This window comes from Vigna unguiculata, chromosome 3 (assembly GCF_037176805.1).
Source record: "Vigna unguiculata cultivar grain cowpea cultivar isolate G323 ecotype 2 chromosome 3, ASM3717680v1, whole genome shotgun sequence".
NCBI classification, from domain to species: Eukaryota; Viridiplantae; Streptophyta; class Magnoliopsida; order Fabales; family Fabaceae; genus Vigna; species Vigna unguiculata.
This window is the reverse complement of record NC_140794.1, coordinates 46,305,038-46,327,092: the sequence shown is the minus strand read 5'-3', so window position 1 is coordinate 46,327,092 and position 22,055 is coordinate 46,305,038. Positions and strand designations below refer to the sequence as shown.

At 32.2% G+C, this 22,055-nt stretch overlaps 3 protein-coding genes across 4 annotated transcripts; 1 reads left to right on the top strand and 2 right to left on the bottom strand.

The window, feature by feature from the left end:
- The first annotated feature begins 2,223 nt into the window (after positions 1-2,223).
- On the top strand, positions 2,224-8,166 carry LOC114178518 (conserved oligomeric Golgi complex component-related / COG complex component-like protein). 2 transcript variants are annotated; one of them, XM_028064476.2, is made up of 11 exons: positions 2,224-2,719; positions 4,772-4,920; positions 5,042-5,119; positions 5,258-5,351; positions 5,456-5,530; positions 5,674-5,970; positions 6,197-6,264; positions 6,351-6,405; positions 6,574-6,712; positions 7,151-7,335; positions 7,565-8,166. In XM_028064476.2, exons 1-11 carry the CDS (start codon positions 2,453-2,455, stop codon positions 7,913-7,915), a joined length of 1,758 nt encoding a protein of 585 aa, XP_027920277.2. In that variant the 5' UTR covers positions 2,224-2,452; the 3' UTR covers positions 7,916-8,166. The 2 variants fall into 2 exon arrangements, with proteins under 2 accessions (XP_027920277.2, XP_027920278.2); XM_028064477.2 differs by lacking the exon at positions 2,224-2,719 and adding an exon at positions 3,932-4,166.
- A 793-nt stretch (positions 8,167-8,959) lies between these two features.
- On the bottom strand, positions 8,960-10,954 carry LOC114178995 (GDSL esterase/lipase At5g33370-like). Its single transcript, XM_028065170.2, has 5 exons — positions 10,512-10,954; positions 10,263-10,408; positions 9,846-10,079; positions 9,513-9,759; positions 8,960-9,389 (listed from the first exon to the last, which is right to left on the bottom strand). Exons 1-5 carry the CDS (start codon positions 10,762-10,764, stop codon positions 9,160-9,162), a joined length of 1,110 nt encoding a protein of 369 aa, XP_027920971.2. The 5' UTR covers positions 10,765-10,954; the 3' UTR covers positions 8,960-9,159.
- Positions 10,955-17,771: 6,817 nt separating this feature from the next.
- Positions 17,772-21,253, bottom strand: LOC114176510 (Regulator of Vps4 activity in the MVB pathway protein). The gene is made up of 7 exons (XM_028061573.2): positions 21,051-21,253; positions 20,824-20,956; positions 19,243-19,346; positions 18,994-19,165; positions 18,703-18,843; positions 18,531-18,619; positions 17,772-18,438 (listed from the first exon to the last, which is right to left on the bottom strand). The coding sequence occupies exons 1-7, from the start codon at positions 21,140-21,142 to the stop codon at positions 17,913-17,915; spliced, it is 1,257 nt and encodes a 418-aa protein (XP_027917374.2). The 5' UTR covers positions 21,143-21,253; the 3' UTR covers positions 17,772-17,912.
- Between the last annotated feature and the right edge of the window lie 802 nt (positions 21,254-22,055).

The following is a 22,055-nucleotide window of genomic DNA, read 5'->3' as shown; positions in this document are numbered from 1 at the left end:
GTGGATGTGAATGAAGAGACGAAGGAAGTGGAATAGGGTGTGAATGACAGCGGTGCATGAGGTTGGGGTAAAGCATATCGCCTATGATGGAAGCTTTGAGATCTTGCACTATTGTTGAGGATTTAAAGGTAACGAGAAATGAGAATTAGGATTTTATGGAGAATTTGGGAATAAAATGATAGTAGATTTGAACATAATGTGATGATGGAATGAAGAAGAAGTATAAAAATTTCTAGAACTAACATAAAAAGTATAAACTTTCTATATTGGTTATATTTATATCAATTTCAAAATCGGCATAAAAAATCTTTTTTTTCATTCTATATATAAAAATATTCGCTACACTTAGTTACTTTTTTATATGGATATTTTAGTTAGGGACTTACTTATATGTTTTCAATTTTAAATATTTGTTTCATAATGTGTTTATATATGATTATTGTTTAATTTTGTCTGCTCTTTACATTAAACAACTTTTATTTACATATTATAATGCAAATATTATAATATATTTCCTTTGTTTAAGTGTAGTTTGAACATAATATTTATATAGTATGTTTCTTGCTATAAATTATACACGTAACAAAAACTTAGTATTAGGATGTGATTTCTAGCTTGTTGAAAATTGTGAATATAATAGACATATTAATATTATTCTATTAGACTAAAGTTACATACAATCTATCTATCTATATACTATTATTATTATTATTATTATTATTATTATTATTATTATTATTATTATTATTTACTTCACATGTATATAATATTAACTCAAGTCTCAATAGGTAGTTTACATGTAATTATTATATATAATTTGTCGGTTGATATGATGGTTAAGAAGAAAATTTTAAAATTGTGAAAGGATTAGTTGATAGATAACCAACATATTTAACGGAGAAGTTCAAAGTTTTGTAAAATGAAGATTGATTTAATATAAATTATTGTTTATCGATGTCACCTTATGTAAAGACTCAGTCAATTCAATATGTACATGTACAGATCTACAAATTTAAAAGCATAAAAGAAATAATAACCAAGGACTATTGCACGTATGTGATACGACTGATACATAAAATATTAACCATAAAGTAATTATAACAATACTGTGTGTTTGTAATGACACTGTCAAAACAAAAAGCTGTAATCACGCTGTAAAACAAATGAAAACGGTTAGAGATGTTAAAATGAGTTTTAATCTGTGAACCAATTCGGCTTATCACGTGTTCGAGTTGGATTGGGTTGAGAAAAATTCAACTTTTTCAAGAGTGAGTTGAACTCAACCCGGCTCACTTAACCCACGGGTTAAACAGGTTCAAACCAGGTTGAAGGTGGGTTGACCCACTTAACCCACCAACATTTTTTTTTACAATTTTTTTAATTTTTTTAAATTTTTTTAATAATTATTTACTACTACTGTTATATTTGTTTACAATTTCATATTTTTAAATGCTAGAATGTTACTTAATTATATTTGAATAGTTTGAATGTTTAATTAATTTGATTGTCAAGATATATATGTTGATACTTTAATCTTTAACTATAATCTTTATAGTAAATTACTCAAGTAACCGTCTTATAAACAATTTTTTCTAAGTTAGCGTGAAAAAAAAATGTATAATTTTTTTATTTATATTTTGTTGAATAGCATGACAGAAAATTTGTAATATTAGTCCTGCTTTCTTAGACTATATAGATACTTTCTTGGAAATAATTCTTCATATATTGGTGGTGAGTATGATCAAAACATTGGTTCTTAATTTTACCATGATTGTCATCACATGGATTACTTAAAAATTTATTTAAATATTTGAATATTAAAAAAAATAAATAAATAATACTTTTAGGTAAGTTGGTGAGCCAACCCACTTAATCCACCCATCCGTGGTAGGTTGAACTGAATTACAAAATTTCTAGCTCACGATAAAATAAATCGGATTAGATTCACTCATGTTCAACCCAACTCGTATGAGCCAACCGTCACTTTGACATATCTAAAAAGGGTAAAAGGACATGGGTTCAGTAGTATTTGAAACACCCCATTATTGAACTTCTCCAAATTCTTATCTTTTACTTTTATATAAATTATTTTTATTTTATAAAACATCAATTTAATCTTTTTCTTATTTTTCTCATATTCATAACAACTTTTATCAAAATAAATCCATGCTATAAGTTAATAATCGATATGAAAAACACAAAAGAAATTCAACTATATTCCAAGGAAATGTTTGTATAGAAGTTTTTGTGGTGGGAACCCAACGCCATAACTGAATGTTGAAAACTTAAATCCTTAGAGTTTAAGAGAGTAAAATTTGTTGCAGTGGAGGCTCATTTCTCCCCAAATAGCAGTGCAATCTGAGATCTGATTCAGATTTCTTTGCAACAGCAGAGATGAAGTGAAATCAGATCTGAGCTTCAGTTGAGACTGCGATTTGATTTGCGGAGAATAATGGAGTTGAGATCATCGGAATCGGAGGCGGCGCTTCCCCTTCCTCTGGCGTCGGAGTCACAGCAACCCTACGTCTCCGAACTCCTATCCTTCACTCTTGATCGCCTTCACAAGGAGCCCGAACTCCTCCGTGTCGATGCCGACCGCATTCGCCGCCAAATGCAAGAGGTCGCCGTCGCCAATTACCGATCTTTCATTGCCGCCGCCGACGCCTTAATCGCCATTCGCCACGAAGTCTCCTCCATTGACAACCATCTCGAATCTCTCGTACCTTCTCTATGCTCTCGCTTTTCATTTCATCTTCTTCTTATATTTCAATTTTCTAGCTTTGCTTATATTAAATTCAAGCTATAACGAAGTGGAATTGCTTATTGTTGCAAATGTGATTGTGCTTCGTACACATCTTAGGAGCATTTCGTTGGTTGGCATAAAATTAGGTGATTGGGTTCAACTGAGTGTAAAGCGTGTTACTAATTTAATTGGATTGGAAAACTAAAGGACATGTATAAAAAAACCATATTTGTATTGAATAACACTCCTCTTCTCAATCTGAATCGTCATGGTTACAAAACTAAGTGGAAAACTTAGAAACAAGCATAGCTGAGAGCAATTCTGACAGTCCAGAATTTTCCAAGGAGCCTGTATTCCCAACCCAATCCCTATTAATTTGTACTGCGTGTCGCTTCTTCTCGCTCTCTTTCACTTCTAATTTATTTATGACACATAACTAGTTAACTTAGTGTTAATATTATTAGAGTTGAATAGCCCTAGTTTGTTTATAACAGAAACCAACCCAAGTTCTAATTCCCTGTGCTCACCCTTATTGCTCCTAGCATAAGCAATAAGGAATAACACACTGCACCAAAAGAATTAATCTTCTTCTCTGGGTACAATTCTTGTAAGTGGCGACTGATTACTAAGAATTCTTAAAAACCTGAGGATCGCGGTGGTGAATAAGAAACTCAGTGACTTAAGAAGGATGATCTCAGATAGCTATGGCACCAGATTTCTGCACCTTGAACTTTGAATAATCAGACAACATAGGAGTCAGGAGTTTAGGGTTGCACTGTCTCACCTAAGGGGACATTTCGCTCTGATTGAAACATTGTTAACCTTGTTCAGAGTCTGGAATGAGTGATAAGATCTAAGGTTCAGATTGTCATTGATTTTCTTAGCCTATGATCTACATCTATTGGGCTGTATTTTAGGAGAAACCCAGTCTCCTGGCTGCTATTCAACATTTCTGCCTAGGGACAAATCCACAAATTATTTAATGAAGGGCCAAAAGAAAAAAAGTCTTAATTATAGACTTAAATAGAAGTTAAATACATCACGGACTTTTAGTTTTACTCTGGAGCAAAATTAAAAATTAATTAAAAGCACTTAATGAAAATTATTTATTCATACAATAGCTACAATATTGTTAAGGAAATTTAAATATGTAAAAAATAAAATACTATTCTAGAAGTGGTGTGGATTACGCTATGCTGTTGTACAATGACTTTGTAAGCTGCTGAACCCTGATGACAATGGTTTAGCAACCAATCTCTTGCTCTCTCATTTAAAAATATAATTGTGCCTGAGTTGTAGACCAAAAAGACATATTGGAAGCTTTAGTGGCAGAAAATAACCTCTTGTGATTGTGTGCAATCTTCAATGGGGACAGCAATCTTGGCAGGTCACAAACTTGTTTGAGCAGGAAATAAAGTGACAGGTGAAAATTCTTTTTGAAGCTGTAGCTGAATCCAATATTTTATTACTTATATAAGTTTAACAAGTAATTTATTGGGCTTTGTAAACTGAAGTATGCTATCTACTTGTTTAACCCAATTCATAGAAGAGGAGGCTAACATGAACTGGGGGATGGGGAAGGGGGTTCCCAATACCCCAAAAACAAATACATGTAGCAGTTATAAAAAAAGTTAAGGAGGGGTATGGCCCACGCCTGCCCAAACTGCATCTGTTTGGTTCTCCCCACAATGCATATGACTAATAACTAAGTCATTCTTACTGTTATTAGAATTGAGCCTGACCCTGGTTTGTTTATGGCTGAAACCAACTCTAATCCCCTTTGTCACCTTATCCCTCTTAGCGTTCACTTTTTTCATTAGGTCTGTTAATGGTTTCGTTGACAAACATGTAGAAAGATTGGACAGCTTTCCTGCAGCTTCAATGTTTTATCCTGTTCTTTGTCGTTTATAATTTCCCAGCTTTTGTGATTATACAATTTCCTTCTCCTTGTCATAACGAATTTCTATTTATTTACTGTGTGTTTGGTCATAAACATTTGGCATTGAGTATTGATCTCCTCTGTCACAGATAAATGAGATCCCAAAGCTGACATCTGGATGCACTGAATTCATAGAATCTGCTGAGCAGATTTTGGAGAAGAGGAAGATGAACCAAACAATGCTAGCTAATCACAGTACATTGCTTGACTTGCTAGAAATTCCTCAACTCATGGACACGTATGTTAAAAAAGATAGACTATTTTATTACACTCCTGGGATTTTCACGTACTAATGTTCTTACATAGTATGAAGAGCTCTTCCTCTGTTAGAAGCCATGTAAATTACTTTATTTTTACAGATGTGTACGGAATGGGAATTATGATGAAGCCCTGGATCTGGAAGCATTTGTTGCCAAACTTTCAACCATGCATCCAAAGTAAGTTTAGATTCTTCTTCCACAATGTCTATAAGTCATTTAACTATAAATAAGATTCCTTTTCTTCGTGTTATGTATATATGTATGGTCTATATATATTTTTGTTCTTGTTACTAAATGTTTTTCCTGGGTGCAAAGGTTACCCGTGATTCAAGCATTGGCTGCAGAGGTTAGGCTGACTACCCAATCACTTCTTTCTCAGCTTCTACAGAAACTTCGTTCAAATATTCAGGTTTATGCAGTGATTATGATTTAATACTCAAAGAAATCCCACTTGATTTATCTATAAAAATGTTTTCTTTTGTAGTTTCTTATTACTGTATCTTTCTTTGCTAGTTACCTGAATGCCTTCGCATTATTGGATATTTACGGCGAATAGGAGTATTCAGTGAGTATGGAATGCGTTTGCTGGTAAGATTTAATGATTTTTTTTTTTGGGTGCAGTCTTCCATTGCCATTACTTGCTTGTCTCTTACGTCAAAATTTTCAGTTCCGTTGCATCTCCTTGGTCTCTTTTTTGGCTTTCATTTGACTAAGCATTTATTTATGTTTAGTTCTTGAGATGCCGAGAGGCATGGCTTACTGGTATACTTGAGGATCTGGACCAGTCAAATCCATACGAATACTTAAAAGGGATGATCAACTGTCACAGAATGCATCTTTTTGATGTTGTTAACCAATACCGAGCAATATTTGCTGACGACACATCAGGAAGCGAGGAAAATTATGATGGTGGGCTTCTTTTTAGCTGGGCAATGCACCAAATTACCTCACACCTGCAAACTTTGAAACTTATGCTTCCAAAGATAACTGAAGGTGGATCACTGTCAAATATTTTGGATCAGTGCATGGTGGGCTTCTTCTATCATACTCTGTTGATTTTGAAATTGGAAAGAATATGATATTGTACAGACTACATAAATTCAAGGAATATTAGATTTCTAGCAGCCCCCCTTCCTGTGGAAAATTAGGTCAAAGGAGCACACTTAAGTTTGTCCTTCCTGCTAGTACTGCTTGACTAATACAACAAGAAGAGATTACATCTAACTTTCTTTTATTTTTCTGTGTTTTTAACAGTATTGTGCCATGGGACTTGGTTGGGTTGGACTAGATTTTCGAGGCTTGCTCCCATCACTTTTTGAAGAGTAAAACATGCTCCTTTAATGATCTGTTATTATATTAAGACATACATATAGAACATTTTTTAATATATATGATGGTTTCTTTACAGAGCTGTTCTGAACTTATTCTCCAAAAATATGAGTACTGCAGTAGAGAATTTTCAGGTAATGCTGTGAAGTTTAAATATTTTACATGGGATTACTGAAATTGCTTTTATGCATTGACCATTGGTTTATACAAACAAGTCAACATCTAGGGACCTCTTTTTCCTTTTTTTTCCCAATTAGTTGTCTATCTTTTATGTAGTGATTATGAGATGAATTTGTTCACAGTTGGTCTTGGATTCACTTCGATGGGTTCCCTTGCCAGCAGTTGGCTTTTCTGGAAGTTCTGTTGGTGATGAAAATCACGAGGATGTCACTCCGCCCTCTAATTTGATGGAGCATCCACCTCTTGCTGTTTTTATTAATGGTGAGTCTAGTAAATGTTTTGTTCTAAATATCTTCATTACTTGTCCATTATCCTTTGCCTATTTTACATTACCACTCGCATGCTAACGTACATTCTCACTGTTGGAAATATAAAATAAGTACAAAATGGAAATGTCCATGGTTGATGGGTCATGTTTTAAGAAGCTTCTTTCATGAAATTACGAAAGGTGCTGTTAATCATGTGATTCCATGATGCTTTACGATGTATGCTTCATATTCTACGGATTTTATAAACCTTTGATAAAGGTAGGAAACAAGAGACATGACTGAATATGTGTGTCAACAGTCAATGTAAACAACTGAGTATGTTATTATATAATGTGGGTAATTATTACTGTGAAAATAATTTTATAACTAAAGACTCCTAAATATCTGATACCTCTTATCCATCTTAATGTCCACTATTTGGTGGCTGCAGGTGTATCAGCAGCAATGAATGAGCTACGTCCATGTGCCCCAATAAGTCTAAAACATGTCCTTGCCCAAGAATTGATTAAGGGATTACGGGCAGTTTCTGATTCATTGTTGCTGTACAATACAACGCGAGTGCTACGGGCTAACGAGTCAGGGCTTTTCCTCTCACTCTGCCGGTCATTTACTGAGGTATTTTATTTGTCTTACACAATGCATCTTCATAACTGATTCTATTCTGAGATTATCTACACTCGTCAATAGAATTACTCTACATATTGATTACTTAGTTTCCCTGCAAGGATGTCATCAATATTAGGACCTATAACCTAATGCAAACTCCTGAACCACTTCACTTAACCTGTTGTTCAATCTTAAGATGCTTTGTATAATCTATATTACCTTCAAATTCAATTTATAGGTTGCTTATCCTCATTGCGCAACTTGTTTTGGGCGTTGCTATCCTGGTGGAGCAACTCTTGTTATGGATGCGAAGAATGTTTATAATGGAATCAGCCGCCTTTTAGAGGCCTCCTCTGCACGAGAACTCCCAAAAGCAGTGAACAGTGGAGAATCGAAGAGCGTAGCTGTGAATGGCGAACTGCCAAAAATGGAAAATGGGGAAACAGCTGATGCCAAAGAATCTGAAACCGTCAATGGCAAAGAGGTGCACGCAGAGGACCCTGAAGAAGTCTCTAAAGAAGGTCCTGAAGAAGGCCATACTTCGCACACAGATCAGGAAGACACTAATCTTGAAAAGCCGCTTGAATAATGACATTAGAGATGAACAAGATTTTTAGTTTTTATTTTTGATATTGCTCCCCCGTTTCAGTGTTTATATCTTGTCACCGTTCGTTTTATTCTTCCTGTACTCTAAGACGGGCGTCGTCAGCTGTAATTATATTACGGGACTACATCATATGAATAGGTCTTAGAATTTGGGTTAGAAAAACAAAGAGATTACTTGTAGAGAACAGTTTTGTTTTTGGGGGATAATATTTTCATCTATGTTGTACCTTCCAAGTGCCACGTTTCTGCTTTCCTTTTATTAACACTGTAGGGTTGAGAGAAGAAAAAATAGATTACGTAAGGCAGGACAAAAATATAGTTTTTATAATTTTAGTTTTAATATTTTAGAAGTACTTATCATAATATGATGTGATCTGCAGACTGTAAAAAAGGCTAACCCCATTTATTATGGACTCTTGAACTAAAGCTTTATGCCAAGAAAAAGTTCAGTTCGGTAGATTTTCTTTTGAACAATATTTACATTGTCTCTGTGAGGTGGTTTTTTTTTTAATGAAAGGTAATTAGGAAGATATTATATATATATATATATATATATATATATATATATATATTATGTGTGTGATATTGTATCTTACACAAGAATTTGATATTACTTTTAATTTAAAATATTAAGACAATGAGTTAGTATGTCTTTTCTTTTATGGTGTGTTTAATTTTGTTATTTCTAACTATGTGATTCTCACACTTAGATTATTTTCACGATTATGATAGATCCAAATCCTATGCTAAGGAACAACTTAATGATATAAATAAGGTGGAGTGTGGGTCATAAGGGTTATTGTCATACTAGAGAAAATGGAAAGATTGTGATATTTCGCATATCAGAAAACCATATAAGGGGTTTATTAGCATTTTGTCAGAGGGAGACGTGTAAGTGACTGATCTTACATAACTGTATTATAGTTCATTGACGAAATTAGTGAAATAATTAGTCCATTCTTCTCTCCTTTCCACTGTTCTCTCTTAGAAGATTAGAGTAATTTCCTATTCAGCAAAACTTATAACCTATTCAAACAATACAATCACTTGATGCCTCTTATAAATTGCAACTCTTATTACACGCTCACACACGATACAATTTTGAGGTATCGATGAGCAAATATGATACTTTTTCTGAACAAAAAAGCAAAGAGTGGCGTTGAGATATGCCAGCTTCGTTATTTCATATAAAATTGTAGTAAATAGTTTGTTATGACCGAGACATCATCAATAGGAAGAAGCTAACTGGCTAAAATTGATTGGACTAACAAAGTTGATGCCTCCTCCAAATACCGTCTCAGCAGCCAATTTAGAAACTTTCTCAGTAGGATGAAACCAATCCCAAAACAAGAACTCTTCTCGATTTGCACAAAGAGTAGCGTTGTGAGCTTTTATGCATCCATCTTTTCCATTCAGATACCCACTTCCGCAACATGCTGACTTCGTTTCATTCAACCCTACACGTTACCCAACATTCAAATACTTCATCACAAATCGTAGCAGTTTGGCTCGATTGAGTCAAAACTTATGTTTATAACGTAAAACCGGAATGATGAAAATGTTTACATGGTGGTGCTTACCGAAAGCAGATGCATTGTTTAACAAGGTGTTGGTCATCAGAAAAGAGTCAGCAAGTGAGTAGCGGAAGCCTTCCAATTCTGAACTCAGCTTCAGGAGAAGAAGTTTAGTCGTTGAATGGAACGCAACTGCAAAATCATTCAGTGCTTTCACGCACTGCCCTCCATTGCCAGACGTTATAGCGGGACAACATCCTATGGGTGCAACGCTTATGATGCCAAATTTTCTAGCCCCCAACTCATAAAGCTTCTGCAGTTTTAACCCCAATACTTATACTAATCAACCAACCATGTCTTCTTTTATATATACCAATTGGGTGCTGCGAAAGTTGTTACCTTTAAATGAGAGTAGTATGTGTGTTGTGTAACAGATAAATATTCTTCTGCGCCCAAATGAATGGACCCACTGTCGTTACGTGCAAAATCGAAGAGATCATTGCTTCCAACGCTAATGAGAAACAGAGACTTCGAAACTAATGTATCAGCTTTTTCTCCTCCCAGTATCCCGTTGATTCTTGCACGAACCGATGCAAATTGTGCCACCTGTCTTTCAAAGAAAACCACTTCTCCCTACAAACATCAATTACAGATATTTATAACATTCAATCTATACAATCACTCCAACCAAATCTATAGAATCTTTATAAACTGAAACATGCAAAAAATATCTGATATCAGCATGCAAATGAGTAAAACAATAAAACACAGAAATTTGTACTTAAATCTTTCTTCACATATGTTACTAGTGATTACCCATTCCAAGGACCCTGTTTCTCTGAGAATTCCTGATCCCCCTGACGCGAAATTTACACCCTGCAGAATGTTATTCTTGGAACTGTTTTTATTTTTCTGTGAAGTCAAAAAAGGTGGTGGACTCTGCTGATAACCGAATAGCCTCGCTAGTTTCCACAGAACCAAAAAAAAGTGCAGGAAAAACATTCAATAAAAAACATTCCATAAGACTAATTATGTGAAAACAAATTCTTCAAATAATGTTTTTACCAATTTGGTCTGCAGTGTTGAAGCCATTGCTAAACCTTCCTGTGGGAAGTGAATTATAAAAATCAATGCCGTTGTAGGGGAAATTGGCCCTTGCTTTGGACCTAAGAAAATTGTTGGTTCCAACATCGAAAGTTGAGTCTCCAAATATGAATAATGGTGGCGCATCATTATTCCCATGAGCTACGTGCATGGCCAGAGAAAAGAGAACAGATAAAAACACCAAAGCATAGTTATTGCTGACAAAGGGTGCCATTTCTGAGCTTTAAACCCGTGAGAGATTATCACACTAGAGTAATTAATCAGTGTCTAATCTCTGGTACGAACCAAATGTAAAAACCGTAGAATTTATATAAACGTGGTACACGTAAAAACATAACGAAAAGGAAAGGTTAAAGATGCTGGTCATTGTCTCAAACAAATATTATAAGATAATGTTAAAACAAGAACATCGACATGGCCGACCATTGTTAGAATCAGCAGGAACGGTTCAAAGCATAATTCTCAATATATATACCTGTTTGTTTGTTTATTAATGTTACAAATATTTCTAAAAAGTGGTAAAAAGTATTTAAACTTTTTACTTATTTAATGAACAAAAGTTTAAATGCTATTTTCTATATGTAGTTTTGGTGGCTTATTAATCACAATTAAGTATTTTTAGCAACACAACATTATGAATTAACGTAGGTAGTGAGCAGGGATGTTAAAAAATTTGTATCCATGGTATTCGTAGATAAAATTCGCCACGGATAAGAAATTGATATTGTAAATGGATATCCTCGGATAATGGATACGGGTATTTTTTATACCCGCATGTTAATGGAGCGGATACGGATATCATACATGTAGATATCTGTACTCGCTATACTCTAATTTAAATTAAAAAATATAAATTATTTTGTTATTTTTTATCAATTGGTATTAAAAAATCTCCATTTTTTTGTAAAGTGTCATTCAACACTATTAAAATAGGTTATTTGCACTTTGTTTAAAATTTAAGAATGTTATGCATTGTATTTTTATTTGAATTTATCGTTATAATATTTTCGTAAATATTAAATTTTTTTTTTTGTAAATACCTAGATACCCATGGATATCCGTAAAAATTACAAAAAATATGCGGATACCAGCATAATAGATATCTGTACAAATATGGATATAAGTACAGATACGAGATGAATATTTATTCAACAGGTGGTTGTATTCTGTCCGTCCCATTGATATTCTTAATTGAGAAAATGAAACTGAAATTAAGTGTGTGAAAATACTTGAAAGAGTGGTTGGAAGTTTGTGTTTTGTTTATTTGGTGCTGATAACCGCTTAAGTAAAAGTTAATTAAGCCCCGACATAGGTCTAAAGCCAAAATTTTGTGGTGTGATGAGAATTTATGACGTTGCTCAATCACTGCTTTGTGGCTGGTTTTATTGGAGGTGGAGAATATGATGGCGTGTGTTAGGTTTTCGATTATGAAACATGTTGTTTTCTTCTCAATGCTTTGTTTTGCTTTATCAACATTGGTATCATCGTGTACAATTTTCCAATGGCAACCATTTACTGGCCCCCACCAAGGTTTTTTTTGTTCATCACTTTCAGACAGCCTTTTCATTTTAGTATACTGCACACACACTTTTGGCATCGTTTTTTTTTTTTAAATGTTGGTTTACTTACTCATTCTATGATTTTGAAAAAAATATATGAAAAGAATCAATTTTAAATTTCTCTCGAATAAATTATCTAACAACCTGAATTTTCCCTTGCCCTTTCTATGTCATACTCTTATTTCATACATAAAATATTATGATATTCTTATTTTATGTTTTAGATAATAAAGTTATTATATTTATTTAATATTTATATATTTTTATTAAAATCAATGAAACTGTGTTTTATTAATCTTAAATCAGTGTCAACTTACAGAAAGACCAAACATAAAATATTATGCTAATAGAAAATACCAGAAACTATAATAAGATAGAAGAAAGACTAATAGTAAGGAGGTGGGTAGAAACAATGCTGATGCAAATATAGAAAGAAAAAAAAAGCTTATACACTTTTGACCTCATATAAAAATTCACTTTACATCATATTCTAACACTATAATAATATATTAATTACTTATAAAAAATTATTATAAGTAGTTATATTTTTTTAAGAGTGTCATACACTATTAAAAAAACTCATATTTTTCTATTAATTTTGTTTTTTAGGAAATACTTACAAAATTTGTTGTGAAATTTTTTTTGTAAGAAATTGTTACCAATTTTTTAGAAAAATATTTTGTATAAAATACTTTTCACAACAAATTTTGTAAGAAATATTTGTAATTTTTTTTATTTTATAAAAAATAATTATCTATAAAAGAATTACCTGTCAGTTAAGATTCTTATAGAAAGTAACAGAAAAAAGTCTTTTCTTACAAATTTTTTAACAAATTTACAAAAATAAATAAATCATATAATATAAGAATTTCTAGGAGTAAATATCATTTCCCCGTATAGAAAATATGGCTAGGAAGAAAATTAACACATATTGTAAATAAATGACTAATAATAAAAAAGATTGTGGGGAACATGAGAGACGACAAATATTTCTTAAAAATAATGAGAAAGTTCAGGTTAAGTATATAAATGATAATTTTAATGTAACTAATAGTATTACGAAGGGTTAAAGATAATTTAAATACAATTTTTTTTTCAATTTTTTGAAGATAAAATTGTGATATAAATTTTGTCATCGATGCTAATGATGATATTTAATCTTAATATTAGAATATCCAGGACTTCTTCTTATCTCTTATATTCTCCCAATAATGTTTAATCTTTTTACTTGCATTATAAATAACTACATTAAATAATTAATTATAGTTTTAAGGATGGATTAAAGAGTGTTTTTTCTACTTTTAAATATAATAAATAAATAAAATAATACTATGTAATGATACAAAAATCAAATAAAATAATACAAAAGTTATTTCCTTTTCATTTTTCTTCTAATCAAAACTAGAGATGGCAAATAAACTCGTCCCCGTGGGTATTGTCCGAACCCGTCCCCGTTTTGACGGAGAATTTTCGTATTGACTAGGTATGAGTATGGGTATGGGAATCCCCGATTTTTTCAATTGGGTATGGGGATGGAATGAGGATGTACATATCCACGCCATAATACCCGTTCCCGCTATATCTCTATCCTCGTTTAAATTATTAAAATATTCACAATTAATTAAGTAATCATATATATATATATATATATATATATACTTTCTATTTTTATTTCTTTTAATTATTTGGTTTGTTATGAAACTCATTCGCATCTCCAATATATTTTTTTATCTTATCATAACCTTTGTGTAATTATGTTAAAATGATGTATGTCAATTAAAAAAATTGTATTTCTAACATTTGAATATTTCTATTATTTTTTCATATTTTTTTTAATTGTATATTTTTCTTTCACATGAGAATGTTTAATACTCTCAATTTAAGTGTTTAATATCATAAACCTTTCATTTACAAGGTAATATAAAAAAATTTACTGATTATTATTAATTTGTGTTTCATTTGAAGAACTTTTTTGTTTCGCTAAAACAACTTTTGTTATTTCTCAACCATTGAGTATATATGTTGATATTTGAAAATTTGTCTTAGATCTCTAAGATATTTTTTATCTTATCATATCCTTAATTATACATTTGTTTTCCTCTGTGCGATTCCTTTCAATAATATCCAAATTGTTTATAAGACACACTTTTGTTAATTTTTTAATATTTTTATTTTTTGTTTATTTTTATCATGTAGAATATTATTTCGATATATTTTATCTAATTATTTTTTATTTTCTAACTCACTATAATCATACTTTAATTTTTTCACTATAATTGTATAAATAATTTTTATTTACTACGATATAAAAATTTAATGTAACTGTTATGAATATTTTTTTTATCACCATCTAATATATTGGAGTTCAAAAGATACAAGATCTATGTTAAAATTTTATTATGTTTATTATTTGTTCTTTGCATCATTTTGATCAAGTGATGTATTATAACTTTTATTAGTGTATAAAAAAGAGATTCCTTATAATTTAAAAAATTGAAGTAAACAACCATTTAAAATGTATTTTAATTTGATTTTTTTTCTTTTATATTTTTTAAAATTATTTTTAAATTTTATCAACTAGGTTTCATTATGTTTGCAAATTTAATAAATGTGTTGGTTGTCATGAAATTTTATTTGGTATTCTAATCTAAAATGTATACAATTATACTTTATTTCAAAGTATTTGATATTAAAAAAACAATCATCCTCCTAATATTGAATATTTGATAATATTGTGTTTCCTTTGCCATAATTTTGTATTATTTTATAAAAAATAATTAAAATTAATATTAAAGCAGTAAGAAAACGGATATGGGTATGGGTACGAGATTATACTCGTTACTCGATGGGGATGGGGATGAGACAAAAGTTTGATACCAGTTGGGTTTGGGTATGGGGATGAGGATGAATTTTTTTTTACGGGGATAAATATGGGATAGTGAAACCCGTCCCCGCCCCGCCCCGTTGCCATCCCTAATTAAAACTATATTTTTACTTATTTCTTACTTCTTTATCTTCAATTATTTATTTTTTTCAATAACAATCCAAGCAAATTATTAAAGACATCTCTAATATAAAAAAAATATCAAATTAAATATTTTTTTTAAATATATTGATGTGTCATAAGATGTTAAACTTGAATTTCTAATTCTTAAATAAGATCATCAATCATAGAAACATAAAACTATTTCTTGGTCTGAACACATTTAAATATAATAATTAAATTGATTTTTAAATTATAAAAAGTTAAAAAATGAATGGAAAGTTTTAAAAGAAAGTGTTAAATACAATGGCATATATATAGATGTTAGCCAAAATAAGATTCTATGGCATGACTCTAATAAGATCTTAGCTGCATTGTACAACTAGTAGATTTTGGACAAATAAGTGAAACACTGTATAATTGTCTTCGAACAAAATCATGTTTTGTAGTTTTAGAAAATTTGGACTATTTGGCATTCATTTCTTCTGTAGAATCAAAACCAGGCGCCGCAAACAAAATCTTCAACAAAATCCAAGGAATTACCAACAAAAATTTTCATTCTTCTACAAAAGCTCACTTTCCTTTTCAGATTTCTCTTCAATATTGTTTTCAAACATTATTTGCTTCCCCTGTTATGTACATGTGTACATAACTCACTTCAGATAAAATTTACATCTTATATATAGAGAGATGAAAAGAAGAAAGAAGTGTAATTAAATATGTGACGTCATTAAAATGGATAAGAAAATGCAATGATAGACGAGAAATATTCTTAAACTTTGTTGTATGTATATAATTGTACAAAATAATATTTGTTTAGTATGAGAAGGAAGGTTGATATATGCGGCAAAAGATGAATATAAATTTTTAATTGAATCGTCCCTATGCGGATTCCTTATGATGCAAAACATATACTCTGGTTTTTGTTGTAAGTTTCACCGACATTCACATTTACTCAATTTGGCTACAAACAAAAAATGTTTAGTTGTACTACTTTCTTGTTCCGCGGGTCCTCATCAACTATTAAAAAAAAAAAAAAACAGGAAAATACAAATAAGAATCAATAAACATTAATTTAAAATTATTGTATTTTTTGGTATAAGTTATGTCTACATTGATGATTTTATAACCTTTTCAGCTTACGAACCATGTTTTTTTGTTTCATATATGCGTTTGGGCGCTATGGTATATGTATCCAACAAATGTAATACTCAAAAACCATGAAAGATTATATTTTTAATTGCGTAATATGATTTTTTTTTTATTTAAGTGAAATTGTATTGCCTTTTATTATTTTTTATTTCTATTTTTTTTATCAAGTATAGATAGTTGTTGTCTAATAATTTTGGTATTTTCACTTATTTCGCTTCGGTGTCTCCCAAACCATCTCTAAACATATACATGATTCACTCAAAGTCATTCATGAACTCTTTCAAAACAAGTGTGGAATTATTGAAAAATCAGGTTTTGTCAGTCTCCTAACCTACCCCTACACTTTCCTCATCATCTATAATCAACAATGTTCCTACCACTTCTCCCCCATCAAGTTTTTCATAAAATCATGGCTTCACCCTTCCATTACTACTAGCCCCCTTATGGACATTTCCCATACAACATTTCCTACATTATTTCTCACAAACTTTTTTCATGGGTAAAAAGGATACTTTTTATATATTATTTCCATAAATTTTTGAATGGATAAAAAGAACATTTCCCATACAATACTTCCTACACATTTCTTTGCATGGATAAAAAGTTTATTTCACATCTATCTATTCAAAGGTAAAGTTCCTTCATTTGATCAAATTTCACTTTCCGCCCCATTAAAAGCTTTTGAAAAATGTTTTCATAAAAAAAATATTTATTTCCAAAAAAAAAATCAAAATTGTTTATTGTATTCCAAAAAATAAATTCCAGAAAATGATAAAGTAAAAGAAGTAATTGTCTATTCAATTATGCCATCCACTTATGTGGCCTTTCCCATACCCAAGCAGCTCAATCACTTATTTTCTCACCATGACAAACCCAAACTTAACTTGTAGACAAAGTTCTCCCTACAATGGATGGGGTTTCTTCCTGCATCTCCAACTTTTCTTCTACACCCTTAAAACTTTACTGTGATGTCAAATATATCCCTCAGTAATTATATTTACTGATTCTCGTACCCCAAGTCATTATATTTTGCATGTAGCAGAAATCTGATTAAAAAATTTACCTGATTTCAAAATACAATTAAGAAACTCACTGAATTTTGAAATCCGATTAGTTACTATCTCGAATTTTAAAATTCGGTAAAAAATTTAAGCGGATTTCAAATACCTTTCTTAACCAGATTTCGAACTCTGATTTTTGGGATAAGTGAGGACTGAGTGTTGTGAGAAAGTTAAATAAATATATAAGAGAATAAACTTTACCCAGTCAAAGGTCAAAGGACAATTTTGGCTTTTAAATAATTTGGAAGTGCTAAAGAAATCTTTGGAGATAGAGGGAGAAGGTCCCATGGATGATAATGTTATGGGTCATATGATATATGGTCCCAATAAACACAAGAGAGAAAAACTAAGTTGGATGAAATATTATATTTTTAAGTAGAATTTTTATTGAGTATTATGAATCTTTTTATTTGGGCCAAGATGTACTACACAATCCTACCCAATATAACATGTTGAATTCGAAACGTACATAACAAAGTATAGCATCCATTACATTCTTAGCATCCATTACATAACAATATAACAAAATATGATATTCTTACATGTGTAGTATAAAAATATAAATTAATTAAATAGATTGGCTGCCAAAGGTTGGGTTTCAGGATTGTTACTTTCTGAATTTTAGTGCATCAAAGCGTGCAGCAAGTTCATCATAATCTGGCAATTTGGGATGAACACGATGAATGCTGCCATCCTGTTTAGCCAGAGATGAGGGTACCGGTGGTGGAAGCCGATTAGGGGGTAAGGTAGGACGAGGCTCTTCTGCTTCAGTTTCTTCATCACAATCTGATTCATCAAATTTAATATCTGAATGAGCAGAAGTTGGATGGTAGCTGTGCCTCCGATGATCATTTTCACCATATTGGTTAGGCAATGAATCCTCCTCACTTTTCATTTGATCAGATCTTGGTAAGCTGTGTGACCAGTACATTTTGTCCTCAGTTGAAGGATTGTTTGCTTGGAAGGTCCCAGAGTAAACATATGGTTGAGGAGCTTCGTTATATTCCTTCTTAGCCATATAAGCAGCAACTTCAGCAGCAGCAATTGCCTTCTTAGCTGCTTCAGCTGCTGCTTCAGCAGCAGACCTAGAATCTTCATAATGCACGGCATCCGTTTTTCCACCACCTGATAATCTGAAGAGATCCCACTCAAAATCCTATTACAGTTAGTAAATGAGAATATAATGAACATATATAATTGGGTTGACTATAAATATATCTATCACCTTGAAGCTGGCTTATTTGATTCCACTGACACATTGGTGGAAGGCTTCACTGGTAGGCTGCTTGCACTGACAAAAGTACGTGGCCCTTCCTGATGACAGAAAAAGCCCAATCATTAATCAAAATTGTTGCAAAGCATAATAAAATAAGGTAGATCAAGACACAAATACGTACTATTGGCTCTTCTGGAGGCTTGAGAAGTTCTTTCTCAGATTCTGTAGTATCCCAATCAATTTGATGTTCCTTGGCTATTTCCTTCAACACTTTCAATTTTACTTCACCAGCAGGTGTTCGTACTGAGAGTTTTTCGATCAACTGAAAATCCATTGCAATTCACAAAACTTGTATGAATACTTTTGAGGATTAATAGAAAATAGGTAGTTTAATACAAACAAGCATAGAAATCCAAAAATCTGCTTATTTTATAAGCAAATACAAGCAAATTGCGGTCAGCAAAGGGCTAACCTGGCGATTTACACCACAACTTGGTCTAAGATCAACAGCTGCAGACACAAAATCTTTCCCATATTTCTTCTCAAAGATATTCTTAAGTGACACAAGTTCTGGAATTTCAGAGCACCTAGGGGCTGCAAATATCAAGCTAGCGATTCCTTCTTTCAAATCTGCTGGACATTCCCTGAAACAAGTAGGATTAGCATCAGAATTTCAAGTCTATACTTCAATAATAAAATAACCAGTTCCCAAATACTGCACCTTTGCTTTGCAATGATCGAGAGTCTGGCCACAATTAGTTCGCAGAATAGTTCAATGAACTCATTTGCAGCCAAGACATTTTGCTCTCTCATGACATGCTCAACCTGCAATAAGCCACTAGTGGTAGATATTAGAAAATTGCATGTGGTCTCATCTTGATAATATTACATGGCACCATTATATTTATGTAGCAGGTTACTTTTAGTCTAGCTTTATGTAGTTAGAGAAGGATACCATGATGAAAAAAGCTTATTGGAAACTAGAAATTCCGACTTAACAAGTGGCTTGGCCTATTCTTAAAATAAAAATGTTCCAGAGAAGTCGCAAGCCATGAGACAGGAGATGACATGGTGATAAAAATTTGGAAAGAATCTTCGTGATGCTTAGATATGGCGACGATGAAAAGATATTATCAACCGCGCCATGCTACACGACGACTTGTTCTGAAATAAAAGCTATATACCTCATTGTTACGTATCGCCTTAAGCAACTAAAGATATCAACATCTATAACCTTAAGCATTTGAAACATATGAGTACCAAGTCCAAAAATTATGATATGACGTCTATAAAAATAAAATGGAGGCGTTTGGGAATTTGGAGCCTTTGACTCTCAAAGCACCAGGGAGGTGTTGACCGTTAAAGTACTGCAATGTTCTTTATATACAATTGAGATTTACCTAAAATAGTTTCTATCAACTAGTATCACCGCTACGGCCTTGAAGGATTCCGGAGCTGCTCAGGGTTCAGCAAGTTAAATAGTGTTCTTTATTCTTGACGTTATTGGGGAAAATGAGGGAGAAAATAGCTAGTTTCAGGAGACAACCAAGGCAAAACCGAACAACAGAATACGAAGGTTTGGCAAGCAAAGAAACCACAGATTGGATGTAAGAAAGAGGCGAACTAAATTATGGAACGGTCCAAGAAAACAAATAAAAATAAATAAACAATGGGGGACAGAGATTTTGGAACCAAAGACAACCGGAATGGGGAAACCTAGAGCTAGCAAGAAGTTAGGATTACTATCCAAATACACAAAGATACTCAATCAGAAACTGTCACTAAGGTACAAACTCTGTCCTCAATTCCAACTAACATAGACATCTAGCAGCATGGTTATTTTGAGTGTCCTCGAAAACTCTCACGAATCATCAGAAACAAAAATTGTAAACGATGTAATATAGACTAAACGTATAATTTATAAAATTTAGTTCCGACACCTCCAACAAATTTTGAATTAGGTACCGGCACATAAAAAGTCATTAAATTGGTTTTACATGTACAATGGTACTCGGTGTTTGTCACCATTAAACCCAACCAAGGACATTCTTAATTTGGTCAGAAGTAGCACATTTTTAATTTGATCTGTTGGAAGTTATGAATTTGATCCCACATTAGTAATGTGTAAAGATCAAATCAAGAATGCATAAAAGAATCCACATAGACAACATTACACCAAGATAAAATCCGATTTAAGAAGGTTATGTTTGTGGGTGCAGAGAGAACAAATTGATAATAAGAAGAATAGTAATTTTTGCACTGTTAATATAAAACATAATAAAGTAATGTAGGGTTGTGTTACCCTGATACGAGCAGTGGCATCTTGACCAGACTGAAGAAGAAGAGCAATGTCTCGTCGCATCTGCCTGACGACCACCTCTCTCTTGTTCCGCAGCAGCTTGATCCTGGCCACCGCCATCTTCGCTGCCGTTTTGCTGCACAGCAGAAAACACAACCATTGATTTCCGTGATATATGTGTGGTTCTCACAACAACGAGAGCATGAGAGAAAAGAAGGTAAGTGCAGTACCATTTGGAGGAGTTGAAGCCCAGGCGGAGGAGGGAGAGCGTGAGTTTCACGAGCCTCTTGGTGCGTGCGGAGGCTTCGCTTGCGACCGTCATGGCGAAGTGGCGGAGTGTGAGGAAGTGATGGGTGGGGGTTTAAGGGGGGAGAAGACAAGAAAAGTAACGGTCTTCTAAAGCGGAAAGAAAATAAAAATAATAATAATTAAGAAAAAAAAAAAAAAGTTAGAGAAAGGGATGAGTTTGTCGTTTTATTTGTAGTAATGGAGCGTAGGAATGAATGAGTAATGAGTTTGTGGGAAAATGTAGCCGTTATAGGAGGGAAGACGTTGAGGATGAAGGTAGCTTCTACGGGAATCCTATGCTGTACTGTCAAATCTTTTATCTATGAAAGCACCACCTGGATGACCTAGGGATTCGTTTAACTACATCAAATTGTGAATTTTAGATATTTAATTTATAATAATTACAATTTTATTTAGATTTTACATGGAAAATTAGTTTGTGTTAATATATTTTGGGTTTTTCATACATTAAGTATGACCGATTTTTTATTTTTAGTATAATTACGACAAAATTTCGTCTTATCCGTACTCTACAGCATGTTTCTGTTATGCTTCATCATACGTTATTATGTTTAATTATTTTTCAATAATACTATTGAGCTCAAAAAGAACAATTTTTAATATAATTAATTAAATATGAATATAATAATATTTTTTATTTAGAAAATTATATGTATTGAAATAATAAAAAAATCATGTAATTATGACCGTAGGTGAGAAACCAAATAGAGTTATATCTATATATTAAATCTTACAGTCATAAAAATGAAAATAGACAGAATCAATTATATAGAAAAAATTGTAACAAATTAACATGTAAGTAATAGTTTTCCGATATCCCTCCTTAATGACACAATGGTTTTAAATAGAATTATATTTATTATACAATAAAGAATTGGAATTGCGAATAACAATTAAAGTTAATTTATTATCTTTCGTCATAATGA

Excerpts from the sequence above, each read along its gene's own strand:
- LOC114178518 (XM_028064476.2), top strand. The coding sequence starts at position 2,453 with ATGGAGTTGAGATCATCGGAATCGGAGGCGGCGCTTCCCCTTCCTCTG. Across the intron at positions 5,352-5,455 it reads AACTTCGTTCAAATATTCAG|TTACCTGAATGCCTTCGCAT; the intron begins GTTTATGCAGTG and ends TTTCTTTGCTAG. Across the intron at positions 6,713-7,150 it reads TCTTGCTGTTTTTATTAATG|GTGTATCAGCAGCAATGAAT; the intron begins GTGAGTCTAGTA and ends TGGTGGCTGCAG.
- LOC114178995 (XM_028065170.2), bottom strand. The coding sequence starts at position 10,764 with ATGGCACCCTTTGTCAGCAATAACTATGCTTTGGTGTTTTTATCTGTT. Across the intron at positions 9,760-9,845 it reads CATACTACTCTCATTTAAAG|AAGCTTTATGAGTTGGGGGC; the intron begins GTAACAACTTTC and ends TTAAAACTGCAG. Across the intron at positions 9,390-9,512 it reads AAACAATGCATCTGCTTTCG|GGTTGAATGAAACGAAGTCA; the intron begins GTAAGCACCACC and ends GGTAACGTGTAG.
- LOC114176510 (XM_028061573.2), bottom strand. The coding sequence starts at position 21,142 with ATGACGGTCGCAAGCGAAGCCTCCGCACGCACCAAGAGGCTCGTGAAA. Across the intron at positions 19,166-19,242 it reads TCGATCATTGCAAAGCAAAG|GGAATGTCCAGCAGATTTGA; the intron begins GTGCAGTATTTG and ends TACTTGTTTCAG. Across the intron at positions 18,439-18,530 it reads TCAAATAAGCCAGCTTCAAG|ATTATCAGGTGGTGGAAAAA; the intron begins GTGATAGATATA and ends GGATCTCTTCAG.